The following is an 18637-nucleotide window of genomic DNA, read 5'->3' as shown; positions in this document are numbered from 1 at the left end:
AATAAACTCTGGTGTCTTGCTACATGGTAGCCAGAGACTTGTAGCCTTTGTGCCTGAATGCTTTTAATACTAATCAAAAAGAGAATTTATAACTTAATACATAACTGCTATAAAATACAAAGATTCCATTTAACACAGTTATATGTGTGGGGATTATCACTAAATTCCAATGACTTTAACTTATAATTTAACAGTATATTTTTTTTCTCTGAGGGCCTGTTAGATACAATCCTACTTGTACCAAATTCAGTTTAGCAAGATTTTTTTTTTTATTTGGAGGGAGGGTCTGTGTGTGAGATAAAAGCAAGCTAGTTGAGCTACTGAAGAAAAAGAGGGATATGGTGCTATCTTACACAAATCAAGATAAAACAGTACAGCAGGATCCTACCAGGGGCCAGAAGCAAGAATTGGAAAGCTAAGAAGAACCAAGGCATTCCTTTTCTGGAGGTTTCTGGTATGTCAGCTTTGTTTTTCAGAGTGTCTGCTTTTATTCTTCTTTCTCTGCAGGACAACTTCTCACTTCTCATTATTTCTAGAAAGCAGCTTTCTTTCTCTGTGTCCAATCAACATAGAGCTCTCAAGTTTGTAGGTTTTCTATTTAATCATGCTCAGGCTAGGCTCTCTAGGTTCTAAGTTCCCAAGGAAGAGAATCTCAAGTCCAGCTTAGTTCACATGATCTGCACTGGTTTAATATCCATATCCAAGGAGGTAAGGTCACACCCCTAAAACATAGTACTTACCCTATAGGTAAAGAAACAGTTCTTGGAGAAGACACTGATTGGCTAGCTGCCCCATAATAATGTCTACTACAGTACATAAAATACTCATTATTATATTACAAACTAAATGAGAAATTGTTTCCCCCAATTAAATTTGAGACATACAAACTATGAAAAAATGTAAGTCTGGACCATAGTTGTTAAGACACATATTCTCAAGTACCTATGGGGAAATATAAATCAGTGTTAGCTTTTTGGAAGGTAATTTGCCTAAATCTAGTAATTCTACCTCCTGGAATCTATCCTAAATATTTATTCAGCAATGTGTTCAAAGATTTATGTTTAAGAATGTTCACCTATAAAAGTAGAGAACTGGAAACAACTGAGTGTCGATTAGTGGTTAAATGAATTATAGCAATGCATAAAATAGAATATCAGGAAGTGATTGCAAAAATAAATTATTATAATCCCAACACTTTAATCCTTGAAAAAAATTTAAATCAGAGGCCACAGGTTTTTCTTAGTAGCTATTAAAGCTACATCTAGCAAACTTCATGTACTACATTAAGTGTGGTAGCTATATTCTTCACTATGGAAAAAAGAACAAATAGAAAAAGGCAAAGGAGATCAATAGTGCTGGTAGGTTGCAGGAGGCCTGCTGTGGAAACAAATGGGTAGTCAGGAATTGCTTGATCCTATAAGTTGTTCTTTTAGATATTTGGGGGAAGAATGGTCTAGGCAGAAAGAAAACTTGAATACAGATCCTAAGGTAGGAGTGCATATGGCCTATTTTAGTAATAATAGTCAAGAGACTGGTGTGGCCAGAAGAGCAAGTGAGGTGGGCAAGTGGGAGGAGAGGGACTCAGAGAGGGAAAGGGGCATGGATCACACTGGGCCTCTTATGAATTGTAGGTTCTTGGGCTTTTACCATGAATGCAGAGGAGTGATATGATATGGTTTATATTTATAAGGGATTGACTGTCATATTGAGAGTAGACTCTCAGGAACAAGGCAGAAGTGAGGAAATCTGTTTGGAGGGTGAGAGATGATAGTGGCTTGGGTCAGCATGGGAGCACGCATACCTGAGTGCATTGTTAAAATTAGACCATGAAAACGATGGGGAGTGTCATACTGGAAGAATGAGAAGGGATTAGGATTTCATTTGTAACAAAGGTAAATAACATGCATCTAAATGAATGAGAAAGAATGGAGAATGGAATTTTAAAACTTAAGATTTTGATGAGGTCTGGTAGATATCATAGATAACTTGGGCACATGAATGGTTACGAAAGCAAATGCCAAGGAAGGAGGGGGAAATGGTAAGATCACAGATTTTAATAATTTGCATAATTGTGACAAAAGTCTGAGATTATTTTATGAAAGTAAATGATACTAGAGAAAAATGGTACTAAACAATAAATATTATATAGGCAAATTATTAAGAACAGAACAATTTTGGGTGGGGTACCAAGGATTGAACTCAGGGGCACTTGGCCACTGAGCTACATCCTCAGCCTTACTTTTGTACTTTATTTAGAGACAGGGTCTCACTGAGTTGCTTAGTGCCTTGCTTTTGCTGAGGCTGGCTTTGAACTAGAAATCCTCCTGGCTCAGCCTCCTGAACTGCTGAGATTACAGGCATGCACCACTACGTCAGGCAAGAACAAAACGATTTTAACCATTGCATTGAAAAGTAGTTGGAGCTATTAGGAAACAGCTGATTGGACATGTTTTTAGGGGAACAATAATGGAGTAAACAAAGCTAGTAAACTGGAGTATCTGATACTGCAAGAATTCTATCTTTCATATGTACACAGTTGCAAACTAGAGTAAATCCTATAAAGCAACCATGTCGAGAGTTGCATGCATGGAATATGAGGGCAGGGGAAAATTTGCACAGCATTATCTTTTACCTTTTTATTCTGGCTTGCTTTAGGCTTTGAGGAATTTTTTCCTTTTTTGTGAAATAGAAACAATGGTGAAGACTCAATGGGACACTCATAAAGAGAAGTGTGGACCTTTTCAGAATACCGCTGGAAATCCTCGACCTCCACATCTCTATCCAACCTGTATTTGCAACAGAGGAAAAATTAACTTAAAAAATATTGTTCAGAATTATATCATGAAAGCTATGACAGTCAAAGAACTCTGACAATAAAAAAAGTTTTTGTGTGTGATGGGTCCTTACCTGTTACTATCTTAACAAGAATCCTTGAAATTATCATTTGAGCAATTAATTATTAACAATGTGTCTGGGATCACACATTCTGATGGATGAACATCTTTTCCCTTATCATACTCTGATAACCACCTCTGTGTTTCTTAGTCTGAACTAAAGTCTCCTCTGCTTGTTTTTGTACTTGAGGAACTTCTATTGTCTTTGTTAAGGGCCTAGATTAATGGCTTCATTTTAAGTCATGCATTAAATCAAGACTTTATTAAACTTTAAACAAGGATTTTGGCATATTACTCTATGGTACACCTTTACTAATAAGTGCAAAACAATTGCATCTAATATTTATAGATTGTTGTATAACAGGTGCTGTGCCTGGTGCTTTATGTGTATTATCTCATTTATTCGGCATGACAAGCCTACCAAAAAAGTACTATTATTATCTGCATTTTGCAGGTGAAGAAATGAAGCCTTAGTTAGTCACAGTTATACAGAAATTATAAGGCAAAAAACCCAAAAACCCAAAAAAACCTACACATAAATCTAAGTATGTCATTTGCTCAAGTACATATAAGCTCTTAAGTATTGCCCTTTAGTGCCTCTGATCAATTTCACATTTCTCAGCGTTAAGTATGTAATATTTGCACTAATATCTTGATCTTTTAAAATCAATTGTATAGATTTATTGGTAATGAAAATATTATACCTGGTAAAGTAGGCATTACTTATACAGCCAGTGAAGTTAGCATACTGGGGACTGATGGGAGAGCCACCGAAGTAAAACTTCTTTTCAGTTGCTTGAATGTGTTCTGCTTTCCCTTTGGTAGGATTCTTATTCCCAAGTCTGTTCTTATCTACTACCAGTTCGTATCTGCAAAAGAAGAAGCTTCTTTACACAGCATGCAGTTGCTGTTTTACCTTGATTTTCTCTCTAGTTAAATAAGCAGGTTTTTCTCATGGAACTGAAATGGAACATCTGATGAATTAAAAAAAAACAAAGGGATGCCAGGTTTTTCATGAGGCCCAGGATAAAATAGTTGAATAGTTCTGTATGCAAACCCCCTCCTCCAAACCATTGGAATTTAAACTCCTAGAGCAAGAAGATCAGATAACTGATCATTTCCATTATTTTTTTGGTGAAGAAAAGAACATGCCTCATGGAGATCACTTAATCACAGTTGTGGGAGGTCATTCTCATTGCAAAGTACGTTGGGTGGTTTTGTCTTTATTGGAAATGGAGTCTAGAAAACACCTACTAATGTTTACTTTTGGTGGGTAGACATGAAAAGAACAGAAGTGGACATAGACAAGCAGCAGTCTACAACAGAGGTTTATTTCCTGTTTCAAAAGTTTTCTTATTATGAAAAATAAATACAGGATTATGCAATTTAAAGTTAAGCCAGAACTTTTAAAATGTGGCCACAAATGTGGCATCCTCAATTGGTCAATTTAAAATTTAAAATTTAATTTTGGTGACCAATATTTGCTGAGTTCTTTCTAGGTGCAACACACTGCAGTCCATTCAGTATGAGTAGGCACTGCCCTCAAGAAGACTGTAACTGTTCATTTTATTGGGAAAAATCCTTTATATTTTTGTTAAGTAATTTGACAGTGATTTATTTGTCAGGTCTTAAAAAGTAATAGCATTTTTTTTAAAGAGAAAAAAAACCCAAACTTGTTCCTTTCACCTTTTTTTTAAACACTAGAAAGGCAATAGAATAACCTGTTATTCACAGTGACATTTGACAGAATCATGTCCTACAAATAAAGACATATGGTGGGAAGAACATTAGGTGAGCGTCTATACCTTGTGGGTGAGACAGAGGTTATGATGAAGTGGGACAGCCCATCATTGTACTGCTTATCTGCTGACTGAACTTTGATGCCCTTGACATTCATGGTGACAGTACCATTATCCAGTGAAATGGAAAACACATCAGACTGAAATGCAAGCACAGGTTTTTAAGTAGGGAGGGCAGGGACACCCCAAAATGGGCACATTTTCAACATTTACTTAAAAGAACTGCTAAAGGAATACAGAGTGTGCAGGGAATTTCTGGCACAACAATTTCAATGAATCACAACAAAAATCCCACTTTTGTATTGGTGTGGCTTACAAAATTAGATATGTTTCAATGGAAAAAATATACTCCTATAATTTGAACTGAAAATGTTGGTGATTTTTTTTAATGCTGAGAGTTGTCCTAGTCATCTTCCTAACTCAGACATTTCTACTCGGTCATCAGTCTCATTTAATTTCTTTCAAAAAGGCAATATTTGAATCTCCTTGAGGATGTAGCTAGAAGATGAGGTCAGAGTTAAGTTGCTAGTCTGGCTTTTTAAATGCTTCACTTTTTTTTTTTAACTTACAGAGGCAGAAGAGAAATTTCAAAAAGCACAAGTTACTTCTTTTTCTGAAGTTGCCTATTGCTTGTCTTAAAATATTGGCAAATAGTAATCTTGCTTCTCTTTCCTTATATGGGCACCAACTTCTGTCAACTTTCAGTGCAGTTTCCTTGAGTTCTATTCAAAACAGACTACTCTTTGTGGATAAAAAACCCCTACTTTTTAACTAATCAGGGTAATATGAGGCAGGTTTGGGGCAGAAGTCCTATAAAGTTCTTTCAAAAAATTCTCACAGATGCTACCTAATTAAATTAAATTGAATGTGAATGTGACAGATATGAAGTTGCTTTCAAAAATTCTGATCTGGAGCATTAGTGTATATATTAGTGTGACAACCTCTGAGATATATCAGTTTGATTCTAGAGTCACCAAACCTCTATGCATTTTAATTCTATACTTGAAATAACATCTTTATAAGCTAAGTTCAAGTGTATTAAAATTCAAAACCAGGGAAGTGTGTATGTTCTTTTCTATTATAAATTAAATCACAGATGTATTTCTTCATAACATACAGAGGTTCTTAACATTTCCTTTTTGTGCCATGAATCCTTTTGGGAGTTTGGTTATACATATGGAGTCCTTTATAAAATAATGTTTTAAAGACAGAATATTCAGGAAGAAGGGAAACCAACTATATTTAAATAGTCTTCAAAATTTTTAAGCAATAAATCTGTTATGGTAATACATATGTACACACTTCTTCATTAAGGTATTAAATAATAGGATCTAGTAGAAGACCTAATTATTTCTATAATTTGGAAGTAGTCATGAGCAAAAATTACAGAGATATCTGTCACAATTGTAATGTGAAACAAAATTATTTGTGATTTCTTTTAATGACAAAGTCACAGATACTGCTAACACTACTGTGGCTTGTTGCCAAGATCATAATTGAAGAATGACATATTTTAGCTACAGAAAATAAAAATATAATTTTTTCCATCCATCTCCAAGTCCACAGACTCCTTGAATTCTCTCCTAAGGGATAGGTCCATGAATCTCAGATTAAGAACTCCTGATGTACAAAGCATAATATTTTACAGTGCCTGAAATGTGACATTCTGCATTGTCTATGTATGTCAAAATCTGAATAGTAACTCACTTTTAATAAAAAATTGATTGCAGTTTAAACAGCTATCACAAAGAAGTTTACTAAGGGAAAAACAAACACTTACCCCTGAAGCATAATAGAACAGTAATCCATTTGGTTGTAATGTTCGGAAATTAAAACCTCCTTCAAAGCCATCAAAGAAAGATATTTTCTGAACTGAAGCAATGAAACTCTGTCCATTGAAATATGCTCTACGGGATATCTGTGTGCCAAAAAAAGTGGATATAGCGTTTTTATAATTGTGAAATGCTTATTATGTCAATTTCTGGTATTCAAAAGGCCTTGTCCCCTAGTTTCTAAGTAGTAGTTCTGGTTTCGACTTATGGTTTGTACTGGCATTCAGGCAATCCAGTCTTTCCTCTGTATTCTTTAAGGGATGGGGTTTCTGTTAGAAACTTCTTCACTTCCTCCACTCTGAGTGATTAGTGATGCTTAAGCAGCCTGTCTGGGCTTCAGATGCCCCACCCACCAAACCTAAAGCTCTGCACAAGTCACAGAGGAACCTCACCACTCTTTCTAGCTTAATGATTCTTCTTTCTGCTAGTGGCAGAAAGGAACCCAAGATGTACTTAGGAACTTAGAAAATCTGAAAGGGGACTTTTCTAGCTTCTGAGATTTTGTGTCTATTCATTTAAAAGCTTTTGACTGAATGGTACTTACAAGAGAGTCTTCTGGGCATCCATAACCAACTCCTAGGGTTTCTGTCTGCTCTAGTAAATTGAAATCTTTCTTTTGGAACTGGAAACCCTTCATACATCCTCTGAAGTTGATATCTAGGGGAAGGTGTGCCCTTAGGGTCCTGGAAAAGAAAAGGAGCCTTCACTGATATGGCCATGATGATAATAATGACATTACCCTGTGTATGTAGGCTATGCAATTTGAGTTTATTTATAGTCATTTATAATGGCTTCATAATCATTCATGTTCTCAAGCTTTTTTTGACAAGCACAAAGCAATGTCTAATCTTCGCCTACTAAGGAGTTTTGTTTGGCGTCAAGACAACTTGTTTACATCTTTATAGTTTTCAAAATCCAAAATCTCTTGTCTTCACACAATACTCATGTTCTGCTCTTGTCAAAGAGAAATATTGCATTAGACTATGTTCTGAGAGCAATGCAATAATTAAAATAACCTGTGATGTACATCTATGAGATGCTAATTTAAGGAGATCATGAGCATGGGCTGCAGAGGGCCTACAAGTGTATGAATGTGTGCCTGCACCTAGTAATTCATGTAAAGGTAGCAAGTGGGGATGCTACACCCGTTACTGAACCTCTTCTGGATATTGACTATACACCAGAATATCATTAGGAACCAACGGCTGTATAACTAAAGAAAAACTTACCTGGATTGTAAGATTTCTGGGGGAGCCCCTCCAATGAATATATCTGTAAAGGGTATTTTCATCTTTTCATTGTCCATGCTCTTGACATGCCGTCTATCAACTACCAAAATCATTTTCTTGTCATTGTGGTAAATGATTGAGATCTGGGAGAAATAATACAGAAAGTCTTGATCATGTTTAATTGTCAGCGTTTTAAAGACTTTCGTGTATTACAATTATGCTGGCTGTGACAGCTGGTCCTCCTTGTCCTTGTGCTTTTTTTGTCTACAAAATAGGTAACAGGTTTTCCTTTCTTACTCACAGATATGAAAACACTTTTACAATCAGCAGTTCACATTTCCTTTGGAAGGATGCCTATGTGAAGAGGGATTGGACCCAAGCAAAATTTTGCCATGAGACCTATTTTCTCCCGTCCCTTCTGAAGGATTATGAGAAAGAAGTATAGCAGGTGCTTTCTTTTCTTCTTTAAAAAAAAAAAAAAAACAGCTTTATTGAGGCATAATAAATATACAAATATGGATAATTAATATATACAATTTGATGAATTTTGCACATAGGTGAACACCCATCAGAGCATTATCACAAGTAAGGTCATAGGCATATCTAACACTTACCAAAGTTGTGCTCCCTCCAATTGTGTGTGTGTGTGTGTGTGTGTAGCACACTTAACATGAGATCTACCCTCTTAATTAATTAATTAATTTTTTTTGGTACTGGGGGTTGAACCCAGGGGTGCTCAACCACTAGCCACATCCCCAGCCCTTTGAAAAATATTTTTATTAGAGACAGGGTCTCACTGAGTTGCTAAGTGCCTCACTGAGTTGCTGAGGCAGGCTTTGAACTCCTGATCCTCCTGTCTCAGCTTCCTGTGCTGCTGGAATTACAGGCATGCGCCACTGTGCCTGGCTACCCTCTTAATTTTTTTTTTTTTTTGAGGTACTGGTACAGGGTTTCATGCTAGGCAAGGGCTCTACCAGTGAGCTATATCCCCAGTAGTAAACTTTGAATTGTTGTTAACTATAGGCCCTGTGTTAGTCAGCAGATCTCTAGAATTTATTCATCAAGCACAATGAAGACTTTATACCTATTGAACAGTTCCTCATTTTCCTTATTGTCCAGTCTCTGGAGACCACTTGCATTCTCAAGTGGGTGCCTTCTGGATTTGAGACTGCACATTAACAGGTGTCATTTTTTGGGTGACACAGTGAGCAGTTCCTAGTCAGAGAAATAGTTAAAATCTTTTATTGTGATCCAACTTCAGGAAGGCCACGGATTTTGAACTCAAAAAGGAAATACACTCCTGCCTACTCCATTTTGGTTCAAATTAAAATATGTTTTGTATATGCTTCTTTAATATTTAAAATACTTGTTAATGAAAACAGATGAAGTACATTTTCAGTAGATCATAAATCTGGTTCAAGACTAAAGAACATTATTTTTGAGTTATCTTTTAAGGTAAACTAGTATTTTCTAAACTCTAGATAATTGGCTAAAAATGAAATTCTAAGTTTATTCTAACTACTCTTTTTGCATTTAGTGGGGCTTTGTATCTACATTTGAGCATGTTTAACAAACAGATAGGACTCTATAGGTGTGCTAATTGTAATCAATTATTTAAGGTTAACCGGAGTCTTTTGGTCAATGATATAATTAAAAGGAATCTTTTGGTGACTCTTTTATTAGAAATGTCGTGACAAAACCAGCCATTCATTTAAAGCAAATGTTTTCCTGGGTTTGAGTAGATGAGGGCCCTTCGATCACTCTTTAGACATGAAGATGTTCATTTTAATTACTATCTTACCTGTCTCATTTGACCATCTGATTAGATCAATAGGTCTGGCTACAAAAACCCAAATCAAAACTAAAACTACCCAAACCACAACTACTGTACCTCATGGTATTTTGCATCATTAATTTGGGCTTTCTTCAATGTATCTTCAAGATGCACGGGACCAGTGCTGAATCCAAAGTCATAGAACACATGTAGGTAGCCATTGAGCATTTCCAAACTGAAAAACATACTCTGCAGAGAGAAAGAAGTTGTAAGATGGGAGTATTTGCTATCATGAAAGTAGAGTCAGATTTAGCTGAGTTTGAGAAATAACACTGCATTCTTTAGAATTGACATTATTTGAATTCTAAGGAAGTCTCATGAAATTCTTACTATGAAATAAAAATAATAACTACTTCCCTATCAGATATTTATTTCTCATACTAATATACAAAAGTATTAATATTTATACCCAATTTAAAATAGAAATCTTATTTTTATTCTACTTTAAAAAATTAATGAATGAAGATTTAAGTCTATATCACTGAACTTCAAAAAATTTCAAAACAGTAGAATATACTGTGCTTATTCAATTGCCTTCTCTTTTGAAACTGAAATAGGCCAAAAGATGCAGCTGCACTCATTTTAAGAGGAAAATTCATAAGACTGAAAAATAATTTCAAGGTATGTTGAAAAGAATCACCCCCAGACAACAATGTATGCTGAGAAAAGACAAAGAAGACTATTTCTGTATTATTTTGCTCCACTGGATTTATATAAATAAGTATGGAATTATTATTCACTTGAACCACATGATATTGGAGAACCAAAGTAATTCTGTAACACTCAAGTAATTTGGTGGTCACTTTTGTTTCAGAGGATGGTTTATAAATAAAATAATTCAATTAATTTGAAAATAAAATAATGTGGTAAACTGCCGTTCTGTGGAAAGTGACTTCCTGAGTAGAGTTTGAGTATTCCTGGTAGTGTGGAAAACAATCCATTGGAGTTTAGGAATAAAACACTTGACTTCTATTTATACTAATTTAAAAAATTAACATTCAAAAAGAAACTAACCTTGATATTTAATGCATGAATTATTGACCCTGGACCCTCATTTCATTATTTTATCAGGATTCATGTGGCATGTAAGGCTTCCCAGGGAAAGTTACATACTTGAAGGGTTGAAGCTTTTTTGTAAAAAGTCAATTAAAATATATAATTTGGAAATGTCAGAAGACCACTGTGAAATTTCTGCAGACACTATGAAGTTCTAGATCTTGGTGCTGATTTTTCTGTATTTTGAGTTCATAAAAGAGCATATTTAATATACATCCCAAATTATAGTCTAGGAAAATGCATTCTAGGGGTGCTTTTATTATTGCTGTCATAACTTCCCTGAAGAAAAAATATCCAATTTTGTTTTCTGAACTAGAAATTCGATTTGTGGCATGGCACACTCAAGCAAGGAAGGTTCCTGGAAACATGAATTGCAGAGAGCAAAGGAAATAAAGAACTTATTTTTACTCACTCCATTGACCATCAGGAGCACAAGGCCATTGTCAGCTGGTGTTCGAACTTCTATGTCAAAGCGAGTCACCTGACCAAACTTCCCTCTCCTTGTGATGTCCCTCACCACTGCATAACTAGAGCCATCAAAGAAGTAACTGGCAGCCCGACTCTGAGTGAAGGCCAGTTTATCTCTGAAATGGAAGTGCAGGGTCAGATGAAAATTACAGTTTAGTTAGGTTTTTCAAGTGATACCCTTTTAACCCTTTCTCAGAATATATTCTGTGGACATTTTAAATGAACTCCTATTGTCCACATGGAAAAGTATTCATATTTATGGTTTGGATGCGAGTTGTCCCCAAAAAGCTCGCATGTGAGACAATGCGAGAAGGTTCAGAGAAGAAATGATTGGGTTACAAGAGTCTTAACCCAATCAGCCAAGCAATCGCCTGATAGGATTAAGTAGTGGTAACTGAAGCAGATGGGGTGTGGCTGAGGAGGTAGGCTATTGTGGGCATGGCTTTGGGGTATATATTTGTATCTGGTGAGTAGAATCTCTCTCTATTTCTTGATCATGGTGTGAGCTGCTTTCATCTGCCACATTCTTCTGCCATGGTTTCCTGCCTCACCTCAAGCCCCAAGGAATGGAGCTGGCTATCTATGGACTTAGACCTCTGAAATGGTGAACCCTAAATAAACTTTTCTTCCTCTACAGTTTTTCTGGTCAGGTCCTTTAGTCACAGCAGCAAAAAAGCTGACTAAAACAAGTAAACTAATTGTTTTTAATGGATTTCTTCTCCACACTATGTACTAAGACAACTGAGGTCCCCAGGGAAATTCTGGTTTCCTATATCATAGCTTCAAACTAGTGAACACTTTAAATACTTGTGTGTACTCCTCTGTGGCAGAAAAAACTCAACAGTTTCTTGCAAGCATGATTATTATGTGGTTTCATAATTGTTTTCCCCAAAGAAAAGTTTGAAAACCTGCATATTGATTCATACTTGTCCTGATGCTGGTCTAGACTGACTATCCAAGTCTTTTGTACGCTTAACTGTCTCTTACCTGGCACAGGGCACTGATTTGGAGGGATCCATATTATAAATGTGCTTAAAGTTGTACAAGCTGATCACATCATTATTCAAAGTGGCCAACTCCAGGCAGCCCATGAAGCCAGGAAGATTTAAGCTGGCTGGAAGCTGTGCAACAGACAGATAAAGTCAATTACCCCATGGTCAAGTTTCACCCCAATACCACAGAATAGGCAATGAAATTAAGTGCACGTCAAGAGGGACCTTCCCATTGACATACATAATTTTCCAGACCAAGGTTTGTGTCTACTCTATGACAAATCATTTAGCTAAGCAGTGATCTGTCAGTTACATAGATCTTAGCAGAGAAGCTGGGATTCATTGAATGTAGACTAGGAACACAGTATATGCTGGACAGCAAATTCATGACAAAAATTGATCCTCACACCAGCTCTGTGGGATAGGTGTTCCTGTTCTCATACAAAGAAAGGGAATGTCTCTCAGAGATTCAATAATGTGCCTGTAGTAGTAATAATCCTGGGACGTAAATGCTAGTTTGACTTCCACTCCTCTGAGGTCTTTCCTTTATCCACCTTTCATCAGGTCTCAAATTCTCCTCTAGGTCCTATTAGCTCTCATCCCAGATATTTTATCTCCTTCCTGTATTAGATGAGATAACAGAGCTTTTGAAATTGCCACATGCAAAGCTGGAGACTAGATCTGAATCATGGTGACACCACAAGGCACAAGCAGGTGGAGGTAATATTAGTCACCTTTACACATGTCAGAATGAAATTAATGGATCTTCAAGTGTCAGCAATAGCTTGAAAGCATTTGAAAGTGAAAATACAGGTGGCAGAGATTCACAGATCCTGGTGTGGAATTCTAGTACCCACTGAGCTGAACTCTTTAAAATGATTTCAAACTTCCTCCCTATATCATTTTAGGTTTTATGGATAAAAACCGTAGATTTTTAATAAGTCAAACATAGCTTACCTTGAAGTTTGAAGGCACCCCACCAACATAAAAGACAGTGTCCTCAGGGTCCAGATCCAGCAGGGAGTCCTCTCCTGTGAACTCCCCCTTTTTAATAAACTTTTCCTCTGCTGTGCTACTCAGACTTGGGACTGTCAAAAACACCTTTCCATGTTTCCCTACCCTGTTGAGAGAAAGGATATTTACTCTTTATTAGCCTGATAATTTATAGAAAGTAGTTTCTTAAGCTCAAAATGTTAATGTCCCTTCACCACAAAATTGATGATTTGATTTTGTCACATTAAGAAACACTTATAGAATATTAAGTATTGATGGGAAGGGGGAAAAGACATTTCATTTTTGGGATTAACTCATGGGATGGCCAGGTAAAAAGATAAAATAATCAAATTACTATTTAGAGATGATGACTGTTTTTTCTAACCTTTTATTTTCCACTAAGGTGTTTGGGAAGGAGTATAGGAATAATGAAAGAAAAATGAGCACAACTGAAAGGAAGAAAATGCTACTTATAACATCCACAGGAAGATTGTGTGAGTATATCCAACAGATTTCTTACGAAATGTGTGTCATGAGTTCATTTTACCTTTCTATCTTGACAATGCTGAAGTAAGAAGGCCAGGAACTGACAGGCTTGGAGTCAAGGGGAATCTCCACATCCTTAGCTCCCAAGTTGTAAACATATACCAGGTTATCATTTTTTATTGCAAGACCCATGTACTCTTTTTTGGCCTGAAATGTAAAGAAGTCACTTACAAAAATTTATATAAATGAGCATCATCCATTTTCGTTTTTTGAAAGCACAATCAGCAACCCTAATATTTTGTACACAAGCAACTTCTGGTCCAAATTATCAGTCAAAGCTCCTGCTAGACTGGCATCAGCTCTTCTGAACCCAGACTCCCTGTGGGTGCATCAAAGGTGGCTGTCTCTATGCTTTCTCTAAATGCATCCTGGACAGGAAGGAAAGGAACTGCAGGCTTGTGGAGATTTGATGGCTTCCAGGAGTGTGCTAATGTTGTCAGGCTTACTCAGGGATATGATGCAATACTAATTGCTAAATGTCTACAAACAGGATTCAGCAGCAAGCATAAATAGTCTGCTGTTACTTCAAAGGCCTTTGAAATGCTTCGTTCAGACTTTTCAGTAATGTGATGCTGATAGAAAACAATCCCAGAAAAATCCCTTGTAGAGAAGGAACCACTTTGCTCTTAAATCACTACTTCAATCCTGCCATTAAAATAATTTCTACTTTTAGAGTTACCTAAATGGGAATTTTTTTGTTTTGTTTTTTCCTAGGTAGCTTTGTTTTAGGCATAGAAAAAGCAACTTTCTTTTTTCAAATTATCACCTCCTCGTACTCTTACATTTTTGCTTCCGAGATACAGGATAAACTGATCTGTGGTTCCAGGTAGTTCCGGCTGCTTCATAGGAGGTTTCATGTACAGGCTTAGGGATGTGAAGGCCTTTAAGTCATCCACACTGGTTTTGGGGTGCACTTCCACAGCTGATTGGCCATCAAACATCATGGAGACTTGAATCTGGAGTTACAAAATTGTTCTGTTAAAAGTACTCTGCAGCAATGGGTACAATGCTTTTCAGTGGCCTTCCCTCATTTTAATAGAGGTCTCACAAGGCCCCTAAAATTAATACAAGGATTATTTATAAGCATAACTAATCTTGGGTACCAAGAACTTCTTCCCCAGGGTCATCATAAAAGGAGTGTGGGATGAGGCTGAGGGGCAACATCCTTGACCATGTCTGCATAGTTGGGAGGAGTCTAAACGTAGCTTCGCAGTGCTGTAGCCTGCTGTGCCACTTACTAACTACATGATCATGAGAAATTTGATTAACTCTCAGTTTTCTCATCTGTAAAATGAGGATAATAAATATGCTGGGAGAATGAAATAAGATGATACTATAACATATGTTGCAGTCCCTGGCTCTATCATTATACTATTGGTAATGACAAATTCCTTAGATGTTCCTTACAATGATTCTCAGAAAGTCATCATGACAAAGCACTGTTCCAATTCATTTCTAAGAGTACCTATGCTGAACTGATCTGATTCATAGGGGATTTTTAGATTGTTCAGAAATGGATGGACTGTGTATATTCATGCATTTGTATCAATCTTTCTGAATAATTAGATGTGTCTACCTCAGTTGACATTGATTTGGCTGATGTTGATAGTGAGCATCAGAATCTCTTCCTAAGTGTCTGGAGTACAGCTGTTTCATGTTGCCAGTTGAGTAGAGATCAATATACCTTAACATACTACCATGAAGTGTGGGGTTGAGGTCTTTTTGTAAAAAGTGAGAGTCTGAGCAGGAGGTTTGTTTGTAGAAAAAGCCTTGCACTTTGGGGATTGGGCAAGTTTCCAAGGGTAATGCCCAGACTCTCTTTAGAAAATGGTTTGAGGTAATTAAGACCCCAAGGTTATACCCCATGTACATAGTATTATGAGAAGTTACTCTCAGAAACCTAGCTTTTAAAATGTCATTTCTTAATGCACCTTTAAGATGAATTTTCTTCAAAGTGTTCACTGGGGTGTCCAAATAAGATAATTTGTGGTATAGGACCATTTATCACATATCACTTAAAATTTGAATATATTTACCAAGAATAATCTTTATCATTATAAAATACTTGATTTCTTGCTCTTCTTTCTGTCAGTAATTAGGGACCATAGTCTGTTCAACCCAATTCTTAATTGAGAAAATAAAACCATATAAATTGATTGCAAAGAGTAAGTCTGGTCTATAGATCAATAAACAAACAAATAAACAAACAAAAAAAGGGTCCAAAAATGAGTGCTACTTTGCCACACTGAATATGTTAATTGTCACATCGAGAAGTGTCCCTACCAACACTGGCTCTAGTTATCTGTTTGCTCGATTGCTTCTGTGAAAGTATCTCAGAACAGGGTCTCTGCTGAGTTTCTTCCACTTAGCTGGTACTGTACATGATTCCTCGATTAAGCCTGCAGAATGGTCAATAAATGCTTCACATAATCTATGTTGTACCAGAGAATTTCTTGAAGAGGTAGGACAGATGGGCAAGATTATCCCATATGGTAATTACACTAAGAGAGCTGTTAAAATAACAAATGATAATGATATTGAATTGAGTATTTTTTTTATTGGGGCATTCTTGATTTGTTTTGCTATATTAGGTTTGTCAAGTTTATTAACTCTGGTTCTTAGTCCTGACTACGCATTTAGAATAACACTAGGAGCTTTTAAAAAACAATATAGGTGTTGAGCTCTTCATCTAGAGATCCTGATATATTCTTCTGAGGTTAGGATGAAGAATTGGTTTATTTTTCAATGGGATTCTACTGAACAAATGGGGCTGAGAATTACTGAACTGGATAATATAGTAGGAAGGTTCCAGACCCTGGAAGCTGCCTGAGGAGTTGGAGTTCAGCATCACAGTCTAATTATCACCAAGTGACTGATGACTCCTTTCATAAGTTACCTTGCTGGCAACACTCCTGGTCTGAGCAATGAGCTCTCGGATCCTCTGGATGCTGGCAGAAACATTGCTTGCAGGCCGCTTCTGCTCAACTGTACGAAGCTGATCCAGGAGCTGAGGAACAACCTCTGTCAGATTTCTTACTGCAACAATAAAAGTTAATCACATGGGTGAAGTTCTCAATGGTAGGTATATTTCAAGAATCACATGAAGAGACAACAAACACATGGTTACCTCTGGTAGATCTATAACAAATTATTTTTAATCCTACCAAAATAATAGTAAATCCCAAAGAATAATCCATTTCTATCTTGTCACATTTATAGTGCATAGTGATTTATAAACTGAATGTGGAACAAGTTGACTTATAATGTACATTCCTAAAGAGTAGGACCCATGACAAACATACTGAAGTTCCTTTAATCGTACAGCACAGGTTCTACTTGAATTTCTAATAACTTGATACAACCGATGAAAAGAATTTTCACTGGGTAAAAGGAGGTAAAAAGACTGTTTTCTAGGATGTCTGTGCATATATTACAGTGCTGCTGTACTGTCCAGTAGAGGCAGAACTGGACAGAGGAAACCAGGTAATACCCAGAAAAGTGGCACCTGTGCCAAGATGAGTGTGGGCAGCTATGGTCTATGGGCCCAGACAAAGGAGATGCTGCAAGCAGACCTAACTGATCTTTTTTTTTTTTTTTTTTTTTTCTTTTTAGGCCTGGACCTCCTGGAGAATAAAACGACCTCTGAGGTGTGGGAGAGCAAAGAGGAAATGGCTGGAATGGGGCACACAAACCTCTTGATCCAGCCTTGGGTAGCTGTGCTTCCTCTCCAAGGCCTATGACTGATCTTATGCAGTTCCCTTCCTTGGAATGCATGAAGTACACATAGAAAAGAGCACAGGTCACCAGGATGCAACTTGATGACAGAAACCCAAACTACAGAAAATGGCACAACTTTTTCTAAAGTTTCAGTCACTGAGCAGTGATTCTTAAAGTGTGGGCCCCAGGTCAGTATCATCAGCTAAACAAGGAACTTACTAGAAATGCAAATTCTTTGGCCCATCCCAAACCTACTGAATGAGGAGTTCTGGAGTTGCTGGGGGGTCCAGCAACCGGGGTTTAAAAAGCCCTCCAGGGGATTCTGATGCACACTAATATTTGAGAACCACTGGACCAGAGAATGAATATTTGCTTGTGCATTCTCCTGCTTAAGGGCAAGACTATGGTCACTGAGCATTAGTGATAGGGCAAGAACAAGTTTCTTACAAGAGTCAAACTGAACTCAGACTGAGAAGACATGTCAATGTGGGTCAAGGAAACATCACTTCTTTGTACTTAGGACACAAGGTGTTTCTCCAAGATAAGGAATGAAATTAAGTAAATACTAGTAACTCTCAATTTATTGTATTGATTAATATAGAGGTAAATATTTGTTGTTTGGATCATTGACCACAACAGCCATTTTATAGTATAAAAATCTTTAAAAATTAAATGTAATAAAGTATATGAAAGTGTTATATTAAATTGTGATTATAGAAATTTACATAAGACAGGGTCCCCCACTCAATTCTCTCAGAAAAAGGGAACTACCTTATATTAGAGTCTTTAGAAAGTCTCTTATATTATTGTAAGCCCTTTCATTTACTTTGTTTTGAACCCAAGTGCTATTTGAGGAAAAGAGTATCCTGAACCAATTTCAATTTGAGTTAGTTCTGGATACTTATTGCAAACACTTGATAAAGACTGATGAAAATGAGGGAAAATTAACACAGATATAGCAATTATTCCTGAGGCAATATTTTGGAAAAAAATGGATATCATATATTGAAAGATTAAATTTAAAAGCAATTAAATGAGTGGTTACTGGAAGAACTCATGAATATATACTGAAAATGTGATATAAAAGAGCCATTTTCCTGTTATAATAAAGGGTATTTGTAAATTGTGATAGAAGTTCTAGTGATGGACAGATCCAACATGAATTCCTAAAGTTGTTTCTAATTTAGATTCAAGTGTAGGAAAAAAATAGTCTGTTGAACTCTTTTGGAGAATGGTTTTCAGACAGACTGAAAGTCATAATTTATCATAATATTGAT

At 36.5% G+C, this 18637-nt stretch overlaps 1 protein-coding gene across 1 annotated transcript in view; it reads right to left on the bottom strand.

Annotated features, from left to right (window-relative positions):
- The window catches only part of Lama4 (laminin subunit alpha 4), a 136066-nt gene that overhangs the window by 17372 nt on the left and 100057 nt on the right, over nucleotides 1–18637 (bottom strand). The window contains 13 exon segments of the mRNA XM_047557628.1: nucleotides 2633–2786; nucleotides 3599–3763; nucleotides 4700–4833; nucleotides 6474–6611; nucleotides 7070–7208; nucleotides 7755–7897; nucleotides 9646–9777; nucleotides 11057–11228; nucleotides 12100–12233; nucleotides 13062–13224; nucleotides 13645–13790; nucleotides 14426–14599; nucleotides 16540–16679. Of these exon segments, the coding sequence (XP_047413584.1) occupies nucleotides 2633–2786; nucleotides 3599–3763; nucleotides 4700–4833; nucleotides 6474–6611; nucleotides 7070–7208; nucleotides 7755–7897; nucleotides 9646–9777; nucleotides 11057–11228; nucleotides 12100–12233; nucleotides 13062–13224; nucleotides 13645–13790; nucleotides 14426–14599; nucleotides 16540–16679 (1934 nt within the window).

The sequence above is a fragment of the Sciurus carolinensis genome, chromosome 7, assembly GCF_902686445.1.
Source record: "Sciurus carolinensis chromosome 7, mSciCar1.2, whole genome shotgun sequence".
Taxonomy (NCBI): domain Eukaryota; kingdom Metazoa; phylum Chordata; class Mammalia; order Rodentia; family Sciuridae; genus Sciurus; species Sciurus carolinensis.
Note: the sequence above shows the minus strand (reverse complement) of the source record. Positions and strands in the feature narration are given on the sequence as shown.